Genomic DNA, 12523 nt, shown 5'->3' on the forward strand with positions numbered 1-12523 from the left:
TATTTTGGGAATTTAAGAGACTTAAAGTTTATTCAAATTGTGCTGGGAAAAACTTAATATTTCAATATTCAAATGCAATTTTACATCCTACATAGAGCTTTTAAAAATTGATCTTGTAGATTTTTGTGTTTTTTAACTAAAAATTATACTTTTGATCATGTTAAGTCCAGTTTAACAAGCACAAATTCATCCAACACTTCCATATACTTTTGCTGACCCTCCCTACTCATTTGAGGTTCATCCAATGAGTAGGGGGAAGAAAAAAATCTTGAAATATCTTTATAGAAAGATTTAATTAAGGCAATACCACATAATTTAAAAACTATTAAAGCCCCCAAACTACCAAATTAAGGACAATAAAAAATTTCATGAGTCCTTTAAGAAAAAAATAAGCCAGTAAACATGTTCAAAGAGTATGTGACTAAAAATTATTCACTAGAACCATTAAAGGGAATTGTGATTCCAAACTCTTGATTGTCAGGCAAAAATAAATCCCCATTAACTGCTCAAGAACTATTGATACTTGCTATATTGGCTTAAAATGTTGGTTTATCAGAAAAAGAAAATAGTTACTAAAATTTAAAATCAAGGTTATCTACTCAGATTCCAAGTTTATTATGCTTTAACGTGAAAAACATAAATACTTTCTTACCATAAAAATTTTAGAAGAAAAATAATCATCACTGTAGTATTTCTCTTTTACTTTCCAACTTTTTTCAGAGACCTAGATGCTTAGCAAAGCTTTAAAACATTGCAAATAACAGAAAATATAAACATGCTTTCTGAATATTTATAGTTTTACTGGCCCTGAACTGCTGTTAGTCTCTGAGAGTATCTTTTGATTTTAGTACAGTCAGTAGCAGCTGTTTTGGCAAAGTCAGAAATCCTAGGTGAAATCTACTTTATTTCTAGGGGAAAATGTGAGACAAAGTTTAGAGGGACAATAGGGCTCTAATACATTTATTATAAGTTACTACCTCTAATATATTTGCACAAAGACATAGCGGCTCCCCAAATTTTGTTATTAAAATGATGGCATTAGCAGATAGTATTCAATAGTAGGCTATCTGATGTATCAATTTCATTTATAGAGTCTGGTTCTTTCTAAAACCAAAGTAAATATAGCTGTAATTTGAACTATTTACATTTATTGTAATATATTATTATTATGTTATTATATTTACACAATTTTCTATTTATTTTTATATCAACAAGAACAGTAGACCAAGAAGAAAAGTTAGGTCTAAGACAGACCTTATCAGCAGTATATTTGATAACACAAGGTTGATAAACACTATCAAAAGTAAAGTCTACGGTGGACCACTCTGATAAAACACTATTAAATAATTCCATTTGTTTTGTAATACAAATATGGCATGTCCAAAACTTTATTAGCGATATTAAGAGCTGGTATGCATAAAAATTATACCTATTTTGGTAATTAATACTCCATATAGCATTAACTTTAGGATTACTTCAATCAAAAAGAAATACTGTTCAAAACACATTATTAGAATTTTAGAGAACTTTCTGGAAAAGAACTGCTGGATATGTTAAGTTCTTAGAGAAAGTTGAAATCATAGAGAAGTCTGGAAGGACAAATTGGAAATTAAAATCAACCCAAACGATCAGTAATCCTTTCAAGTTTAATTTTCAAAGGAAAATCAAGATACGATTCAGAATAGTTCCTAGAATCTACTGTCATATTTTCAGTGTTTCCTGACAATGTCCTCTTCATTCTGTTGGTAGGTATAAAATGTGGCAGTTCTTTTCAGTGTGTGCCTGTATTGTTTTCCAGGTGAACAGAATGGTTCTACCAAGATTTCATTACTGTTCACAGTTGGTACTGTGTAATTCTATGTAATTTTAATTAAAGAAGAATTCTGAAACAGCCTCCCTCTGTGCTACCTCCAAGCATACAATTAGCAGAGTACAGTGTCTGCTGTGAACAGTCAGTTAATGACTTCAGTTTAATAATTTATTATTGCTTCTTCAGTGCCAGCATACTAGAAAAATAAGCTAAAACTGTATGCAGCAACCAGGCATTTAAGGAGAGTTTGACAATTTCAGAAGGATTGTTTTCTCTCTGTAAGCCCAACATCTCCACAAGTCCCCAGATCTTAACAAATGAATGAATATCATTTTCCCTCCCAAGGATTTAAAGAGACAATAAATTTAGGTTTTTCCAGTAAATGTAGCTGTGTCTGGTGGATAGTTTTTATGTCAAACTATCCTCCTCTCACCACTTACAAATAAGATACTCTTCTTAAGTACACCCTTCCGGGAGGGGGCAGATTATGATAAATATATACATTGGTATTAAGTATTAAGCAAAATTTAAAGTAGACTTTTAAAAAAGTCCCTAAATTCTGTCATTAGCTATTTTCCATAACTTGAAAATATAGACAAACAAGTTGAGCTGAAATTCTTGATCTTAAAGTGATTTTTCATTGAAAGAAATCACTTTATTATTACAGTAGAAAAATTGAACTATGTACATTAGTCATCTCTTTTTTTGCAGGAAATGTAAAGCAGCCTCTAAATTATCACCAGTTTTTTTTGATGAGTTTGTATCATATTAATCCATTGTGAAAGCTGAAACCTCAATCATAATGATGTAGGAGATTGGTTTGATAAAAAATGTCAAAAGCAAAGGAACAAAGCCATACTTCTAAATGATACTTTTAATATTGGCATTAAAAAAATAATACACTGGATGTAATTTTGTTTCAATTGTGGGTAGAAGTCATAAACTATTACATAATAGTAATGTTTTATGTATATATATTCATAATCATAGAATATATGTACACATATAATATTTTAGTCTATATAATAGTTAAAACCACATTCATCAATATACAGTTTAGCATTTTTCTCTAGAAATTAGTACATTTTTAATACCAATCAAAATTTTCCTGTTTCTCTTATGTATTATTCCTAGATCCTTGTTGAAAACTACATAATTGGGGTAAAGCATCTTAGAAGAGCAAAATTAAATTTTGCTGATTAAAATCTAGAACTGTAGAAATCACTTCAATGTCACCTTGAACTTTGTCACTTTACACTTGGACTTAGCTATATTCTATTTCATGTCTACATGTCAAACTCTTAGAGCCAAAGTGGGGCTAGAAGTACAATAGTTACACAAAGAGGGTGAAAAATATGTTAGTCTGTCTTCTTTTTCCAACGAGTAAGGATGGTTGGAATGAGCAGATGACCTGGACTTAACTGAAAAATATAATTTATGTGACAGTCCCCTAAATGCAACAAAGACAGAAATATAGATGTGTGGACTCTACTACCTAAATATTCATCTGACAGCACTTGAATAGTTAAATGAAACTTCTTGCAACTTCTCTAACACAGTGATGTAATTATGTTCACAAATTGGAACGTAAATTATTCAATGTAACTATGATGTATTCAATACAAATCTTCATTAAAAAATAAGAAATGAAAAAGCAGAGTGTTTTATTCACAATAGCAGTGATATCATTGTCCTTAGTTTATGGTTCAATGTGAGATTCATATGACATCTGTGATACTTGTAAAAAGAAATTTTAAGAATCATTATCGTTGTATTATTTCTTTTCATTCTACTGTCACATCAGGAATCAATAAAAAAGCACTAACATTCACACCTACTTCTAATTTGTCCAAGTTTTGAAATTTAGTTTATAATTTTAACAAAAGTTTAGGTAGAAAGCAGTGATTATCTATTGCTCTCTTCCACAGTAGCTTTTTAATATGAGTTGCTTAAGAAACACTTTAACAAAGGCAGCAATTTAAAGAACTATGTTGAAATCATACCCTTTTGTCCCTAAAATGGAAAATATATTCTCTGCTTCATTATGTTTTTTTTTTTGAGGATAAGAACAATTGCCAACCATTTGTTTTTCAGATATTCGGGACAGTGGGGGTCCCAAACCAGTGATGGTGTATATCCATGGTGGCTCATATATGGAAGGGACTGGAAATTTATATGATGGGAGTGTCTTGGCAAGTTATGGCAATGTGATCGTCATCACAGTCAACTATCGACTTGGAGTACTTGGTAAGAAATTTCTCTTGTTTCACCATCAATCCATGAAGTATGTGTTAGTTTTGTTTTGAATTGTTTTGCTTTGCTTTCTTTCACTCATTGATCTATGTTTGCTGACTTTGAGCCAAAATTTTTGATATTTTCAATAATTTCTATAAATGTTCATAAATAATTTGATAAAAGTTTTGATTTTAATATTTAAAAGTAAAAGGTAATGAATTGTTCACAGTGTTGAGGAATGCTTCTCTTAGCTTGGCTATGTAGAACTGCAAAAGGCAACAGTGGCAGGGCCTGTTTTAAGAAGAATTAGTCCCTGGGCAGATTCTCCTCTCTTCTGCTTTTCTTTTTTATGGTGCTATAAAGTTGCCTGAGGTTTGCCATGAATGTAGAAACAAGTGTATATCCTCTTCAGGAATATGTGTATTGACTAGCTTTGGGGAATGATTGTTTGCCATTGCTGTGTAGGTTTGTTTCTTTTTTTTAATTTATCAATTGTAATTAGAAATATTTTGTTTAAATGCATTTTGATTGAATTATTTGGTTTGGAAAACATGCATTGATTTCATAAAGTGTCAAAGAGTTCAGTTTGATAATGTATACACACATAAAACAAAATCAAACTGGAGATCTTTAGCTTTGAAGAGAAGTATAGAGAAATATTATTTAAAATACATTATCAAGTATTCTGAAATAGGTATATTGTTTTCTGTAATAATCAATTTTTAAAAGATAAACTTGCCTTTCTACTTGTATAAGTTTACTTTTTATAATATTTTCACAATTTAGAGAGTGAAATAACTATATAATTTAATCAAACACCAATATCTGTGGCATTTTAGTTAAACGTATTTGCTTAGAGTACAATTTATCACAAAATGCTATTTTTAAATCTTAATTGATCTCAAACTCTTATCCCTTATTATACATTTAAAAAGTAATAATTTATTATGCTGTTTGGGCACAAAGAGACAGCTGACTTGTTCTTTACTCTGAAATATTTTGAAAAGGGAATTCAAAGTATATTATCCTTTATAATAATTGTTAATATCTTTTATTTTACCTATTGAGAATCGGTTTATTTCTTCTCAGTATTAGTTATTATTGTTCTAATTTGTTCTATGGAATCATAATCCTGTGTTTATACCAGTCTCAAAATATAAAAGGTAATAATTTCATTAATCAAGTTTGTGTGTCTTGGGGAAGGAGGTATGTTAGCCGTGCAAAGTGAAATCCTGATCTTTTTCTAGTTTGCTCGTTTAAATTTGTAGTATGGTGGACAATACAATAGATGCATTCTCTCAATACAGGTATAAAACATTTCTGTAGCATTATTCAAGTACACATTAGTTTCCCCATCATGTCTAATCATACATTGCTTCAGATGTTCTTATAATTTCAGTGGGTAGAGATGAATGCCTTCCTACTAATGAATATTCTCTGTGTTGGAAGACGTATAGAGAGATGTTCATAATAATCTTCTTAAATTAATCTTCTTAAATAATGTAGTGTTGTCATTTGTTTCTTAGGCAAGATTTTAATATGAAGACCTTCACTATCTTTAATGCATTTAACTTTAATTATAGCATTTATAGCTATAGCTAAGTTGTTTTTAATGATTATTATTCTCCTATCTTTCTAAATTTCTCAAATGGAAAATCCTGTGACTAGTTTGCCGATTGTAAATTGAAAATTAAATGCCAAATTGTGGTAACAGTGTTTCATCCATTTACTCATATAAATTTGTTTTATTTAAAAAAATCTTTTGGCCACATGTTATGCTGCCTAACTCTGTTCTCGGTTGTACTCACATTAAGTAAGATCTCATAAAATGAACTGTGTTGTTATGTTAGTATAAGGTTTGCGCATTAAAAAAACAAAATGTATTCAGAACTGATGGGAACCTGACTCTGATCCAGTTTGAATCCTATTCAAGCTTATATCCTGTCTTTAAATGCCACACTTTAAATGACTGACTTACAGGACAAATGATCAACCAGTTAAAAAATGAAGAACTCAATCAGTGACTTGGTCTCTATAATGGCAGGCAGTGTTGGTGCTGATGATGGATGCATTTTCCAACGTTAAATATTTTTTTCTGGTTCTCCTGCAGTTTAGGATTTGACCTTTAGTTGGTTCCTTTGTTCCTCTTAAACGCTGCTAAATATCAACTGTCCTTTATAGACCTCCTCTCAACTAGAAAAAGTATAAAACTTTGTTCATGAAATGTTTTTAGGTGTGTTTTGGGACCTTAGTTCTAGAAAAGATGTATTTTGGTGACTTGTGAAACATGTGTTGGACCTTGTGACAACGTATTTAAATGAATTAATTCATGAAAAATTAAATTATTAGAACATATGTTTCAGCTCACTTGTCATGTGTGATATACCACAACCAGATCCACAGCTCATCTACCAGGAGAACTACAACATTAAAGACCGTAGGGTTTTCGTTGTTAATAATTTGTCTAACAATAACAAGGTAAGCCAAGGTTCTCGGGTATGAGATCCAAAAGTATTGCTCTTTAGGTGGCACTTGGAAGAATTTTGAACATTAAGTAGAAAACAGTATTTGATCCCATGCTAGAGGAAATCCTGAGCTGTGTTTTGGTCTGGATGTTTTGGCGTTAAGAAAATGAACTTTGGGGTCCAGTATACAAATTTGCTAATTATAAGACTCTTGCCCTCGAATGACTGACAGGAAAAATCAGGATGTCTGAAACAGGTAATGTAATTAGTGTTGATTTGAATTTGTCATCTGGGAAGAAAAATATTACAAACTTTTTGGTTTGTCTGTTTTAGCAATAACTAAAAACATGATAATGTTTTTGTCAAAAAACTCATACAGCTATTGAGTAGCCAAGGTTCCAGTTTAAAGTAGTTCATGTTAAAAAAAATATTTTGTTCATTACAAAGTAGAAGTAGCATAGAAGAAAAAAGCACCTCCTATGGAAGCAATGTTCTGAAGAAGCTGGGAATAGGTTGGAGTTGTTTTCTCAACCAAGACCCTTTTGTGGTTTCCTGTGAAGTGGTAACGTAGACTATCACTATCATTGCGTTGAAGTGGCTATTGATGGTGATAAGGAAAACTGCAATAAGGTCAGGAAAAAAATAAAGGCAAGGGGATACAGGACTCTGCCTGCTAACCTCACTCCCCAGTTTCATCTTAGAGTTCTCTGTAACTGCATCTCAGTCAGCCTTACACTTCTTTTGGTAAACATTTAGGCTTCCTTTCACTTTTGGTTATATACATTCCTTGTCCTCAGCCAGGTTTAACTCTTCATCCTTTGTTATCTAATAGACTGTTAAATAGTCCTTTAAAATATATTTTAAATAATTATTAACAGAGTTATTTTTCATATTCTAGCATAGTTAAAATAAAAATAAAAATAAAAAATTATTGATGGAAACAGTGAGAAATGCTTTGATTATGTGTTCTTAAAAGAGGAAAATAGTATTAAATGTTATGATTGTAAATAGGATAAGCGTGTATACTTACGGACAGGAATTGAAAGGGAATATGAAATAAATTGCTTCCTCTTAAGATGAGATATTATGCAATTAATATTTTTGAAAATTGAACTATCCAAATATGTTTTTAAATCTTAAACATGAAAAAAATTTGGTGTTAAAAATGTGTTTCAGCCATCTCTTTAAATTTAAAATAAATTTATGATTTTTTGTTTTTTAGAGAAAAAGAAAAAATATCTCTGTGGAGATCTAACTTAGGGAAACATAAGATTTTTATCTGATAGAAATTTAATAAGCATTTTTATTTTGATATGGATATTTTAGAGGTAATTATGCATTCATAATTCAAGTACATGTGATTTATTTTAGAAAAAATTATTTTAAAGATTTCAGAGCTACTGATATCTCTAGATATTTGGCAACTTTTTAGTGAAGGGTCTAGTTAAATATTTTACTTAGTAACCTAAAGTCTCTACCCCATCCATGGGAAAAAATAATTGAAGTGCTGGTCCATCTACTAGTTGCATTTGAAGAATTATGTTTAGTTAACTTTATAATGCCATGTAAGGCTAAACTTGATCCACTTCCTTTAACATTACTGCATATCAATTTTAAGGAACACCTAAATTTATATTTCCTCTGTTAGAAATGGTTATTGAGACTTGTTAATTCTTACAACTAAATATGTGTGCAATAATGATGCTTCAGGCATCATCAGACAAATGACAGAAATAAATATAACTTCTGTGTGGTTAGTCATCAAATATATAACATTTATTTCCAGCAATATACATCTTCTATGAGGGATAGAAAGTAAGAACCATATAGTCTGTATCTTTAAAGAGTTTTCAGTCTAATTGAGGGTGAAAATAAATACTCTGAAAGAGAATAGTAATTGATATTCTACTTCATGTTTTATAATAATTTGTATTTATAATTGATTTGTGTGTACATGGTCACTTGATATATAAAAAGAAGAATCAGAACAATGCAGAAAGAAAGGAAGCATGGACTATCAGAGGGACTGATATGAATTCAATGATCAAGATTCATATTGGAGTCTAGGCAACCTAGCATCAAGGAGATTTGGCAAAGTCTAGGTAATGGTCATGATTCAAAAAAGAAAGCATATTCATTTCTCAAGTGGCACAATGTTTTGTCATAATTTTTTCTTGTTTTTGCATTGTTTTTATTTCTGTTTGGCTCTAATTCTTAAACAAACTCTAAACATGACCTAATATCTGAAAGTAATATATAATCAAATATTAAATATTATAAGATGATAATATCCTACTATGCATCCAAAAGTGTTCTTGGGTAGTCAAAGAGAGAGACAGTTTGTCCTAGGAGAGTCAAAGATGTCGTCATGGAATTGGTAATATTTGAGCAAAACCATGAAGAATGGATTATCTCTGGGATTAACTGAAGAGAAGAGGGAAGGACATTCTTTTTATTTTTATTTATTCATACTCTTGCTGCTTCAAAAAAGTGCAGGTAATTTGTGACAAATACATATATAAGGTTGCAAAATTCGTATTGAATATGAATCCCTATACTATAGAGAAAAGATGCAGAAACGAAGGTTATGAATATATTAACTGCAGTTGAACATAAATGTATACCTCAATTTCCCAGAAGCAAAGTAAAAGGGATAATGTATTGAATTTCATGATTGTTATTATCAAATAAGGAAAACATATATTTCAGAAAAGAATACACAAGGTTTTTTCTCATCCTATATTATAAAGAAATTTATCATGAATTGTTTTTATTTGGAAGACTAAACAATATAGAAATAGTGTGATGATCTTTATAGTTGCCAAAGTATTCTCAGTGTACAATTATATATTAACCCTCTGAAAAGCCAAGAACATAATAATAAATGCCCACAACTTCTACAGTGTCATTTCAGCAAAGAGCTAACCAAATGCAATTCAAGTAAGATATTTGGTGATTTCACTTACAATAGGATAGAGCTAAAAATCAATTTAATGCAATGGATGGTTAACTTGGTCCATAGATTTCTTCTCTCAAATACCAGTTGTGTCAGCTGAGTTTTAATAAGGGCCAGGTGGTAATCAATTTTAGACTGAGTGCTAAAATGAGCTCCCGGAGTGGAGATACTGTTTGTCCTTTGGGAAAAAGAAACTTTAGATAGATAATGATACAGTGCAAAGTGGACTGTTCATTATTTTTATTCTACCTGCTCCCTCCAAAATGCTTTCAGGTGGCTTGCAATAAGAGCAATATTTAGTTATGCCAAAAACTTAGGAAGCCTGAAAGTAAGCATGTCAGTTAGTGTGGGTGTTAGTTAAGAGAAGTTTGTTTCAAAAAAATGTGTTTTAGATACAGTCATGTAGTGTCATTCATTAATTCATTCGTTTAGCCATTCATTCATTCTATACAAATTGAGCAGTATCAGACATTCGGCTAGCTGTTGAGTGTAGGTGTGATCCTGCTGTCCAGTAGGTTACTAACTGTTAGGGACAATAGGAAACAAATGAATAATTATGGAAGTGATATCCTTTACATAGATAATGATTTAGTGCCAAGTTGAGTTTCTTTACAGTTACCTCTATGATAAGTGCTAGAGAAATGACAAATGCAATGAGGAGGAAGCTAATCTGTTCTAGACACTCAGAAGAGGTTTCCCAGAGGAGGTGACATTCAAGTTTCCATTTCTTACACCTTACTGAGAAAGGCCTTGTCAAGATTCCCAAAGGCTTCAAGACTGTCGATTCCATTGGTCACTTCTCTGTTCTTACCTTACTTCATCTCTCCACAGCACCAGACACAGTTAACTAGTCCCTTTTTGGCATGCTTGTTTCTTGGCATCAGCCCGGAATTTCCTCCTACCTCACTATCTGCTCCTTCTCTGCCTCCTTTGCTAGCTCCTCCTCTCTTATCCTGATAACTAAATGTCAAACTGCTATTAAGCAGCATTTTGGCTCCCTTCCCTTCTCTCTACAATATCTCCCTAGGGGATTTTATGCATGGCTCTAAATACCATCTGTATAGAAGTGACTTCCAAATTGTATCTTCGTGACTGACTATTCCTCAGAACATCAAACTCGTGTGTACTTCTGCTACCAACACCTCCATGTGGATGACTAATGACTAGCTCGAACTTAATGGCTAATACATGTTGATTTTCTGAGGTCTGCGTATTTCACTGTTCTCCGCATCTAGGTTATACTAATAATTGCCACAATAGTGATAATAATAATAATAACCACATTCATTGAAGATTACAGTCCAAAAGCTGTTTTAAGCAGTTTACATAGGTCTTTTTTTTTTTTTTTTTTTTTTTTTTTGGCTACTTGTTGGGGAATCCAAGGCTTACATTACTAAATCCCATGATAACCTTATGAGGTAGGGTTGTTACTTCCCCAGTTTTATAAAAACAGAAATAAATGAGTAGAAGGCTAAGTAACTTATTCACAGTCACCCAGGGCAAACAGTGCTAAGTGGCAGAGGTGGGATCCTAACCCGGACAGTCTTCTCTTTAATACAACACTTTTCCTGTGGCATTGGCACTGTCATCCATCTGGATGATCAAGTAAAATCTCTATAAAGTTTCCCCCTGATGTGTCTTTCCTTGATACTGAACATCCAGTTCATCAGCTTCTCCTGCTGAATTGCTCCAGCATCCATCCTGGATCTATCTCCTTTTCATTTCCCCCTTTGCCAAACTAAGCCAAGTTTCCTTGAATCTCTTACGTTATTTCTCTCTCTCACTTTTGCTCCTTACCTATCATCCAGTCTCCATACAGCAAAATCAATTATTTTTTTAAAACACAAATTTTACCAGCTGACTTTCTACTTAATACCTGACACTGGCTTCCCCGTTGTTCACTGAGAATAAAAATCAGACTCCTTCCCTGCCCTGCCTGCCACAGCCCTGCATGATTAGGTATCTGTATTTCTTAGTACCTGTACCTCTTTCTAGTACCTGTGTGCCTCAGTTCATCGCAAAATGCTCTTCCTTTCTGCTCCAGCCATTTTTGCTCATGATATATACCAAACTCATTTCCACTTTAGGGATTTTATAATTGCTGTTCCTTCTGCCCTTGATCTTTGTGGGGCCAGTCCCTGATTCTTCTGATTTGGTTTAAATATCTTCTCAGAGAGACTCCCCATGTTCATCCACTCTAAGAAGAGCCACCATGTTACAAGGCATCTACTTTTAAAAATTCTCTGCATTACATTGTTCATACCCAATCATTTCCTATTTACATTTGGATTTTTTGTATTATTATTGTCTGGCTCTCTGAAACTTAACATAGTCCCTAGCACATGGTATTTGCTCAGAAAATATTTATTAAATAAATTTAAAGTGGTTCTGAATAGTCAATAGGTATTGCTCTGATGGGGAGGAGGAGGTCGAGTTTGAGGCAGACAGAAAAGTCTGGGTGAAAGCCAGAGGAAGAGAGAAGCTTGGCATGATAAAAGACATCAGCAAATCCAGCTGCAATGCTCTGAGTAAGGGGTGAGTAGTGTCGCGGAAAGCGGGAAACAGCCAGCAGGCCACGCGGCACCTCATTAAAGATTTAGGACTTCTAGGAACAAAGAGAAACAATGATAGGGCCTTGAACAGATAAGTGACATAATTCCATTTGCGTTTTAAAAAGTGTGTTGAGTAGGCCTAGGCCTTGATCAAAGTTGACATTCTGCTGTGGATACAAAGGAATCATGGCTCGTGCCTCATTCAGGTGAGATGCTTGGTAACATCAGGGAATGAGACAGATACTTTGCTAGTAGAAGATTGGGGGATACTCTAACCATTGCCTGACTCAGGTGAGTGTGGGAATCTGTCTTCTATATGAAGAGCAACACAGGGATTTTGCCAATTTCCCCTTCCTTTTTGAAAATGGAAGGAATTAAGCCAGCATTATGGAGAGCGCTGTTGAATTCTTGCATTGAGGAGTGTAGATCAACATGATCAGTATTATTCCAGAGACTGACCAACATAAGAAATTGTAATAAATGACTGTACTATGATGTGTCCTTA

The 12523-nt window shown here is 32.7% G+C and overlaps 1 protein-coding gene across 12 annotated transcripts in view; it reads left to right on the forward strand.

Moving 5' to 3' along the window:
- The window catches only part of NLGN1 (neuroligin 1), a 765362-nt gene that overhangs the window by 350209 nt on the left and 402630 nt on the right, over positions 1 to 12523 (forward strand). For all 12 annotated transcript variants that reach the window (XM_064492873.1, XM_064492872.1, XM_064492864.1 and 9 more), the window contains one exon: positions 3905 to 4057. In XM_064492873.1, coding sequence (XP_064348943.1) covers positions 3905 to 4057 — 153 coding nt within the window. The remainder of the gene's footprint in view (positions 1 to 3904; positions 4058 to 12523) is intronic.

The sequence above is a fragment of the Camelus dromedarius genome, chromosome 2, assembly GCF_036321535.1.
Source record: "Camelus dromedarius isolate mCamDro1 chromosome 2, mCamDro1.pat, whole genome shotgun sequence".
Taxonomy (NCBI): Eukaryota; Metazoa; Chordata; class Mammalia; order Artiodactyla; family Camelidae; genus Camelus; species Camelus dromedarius.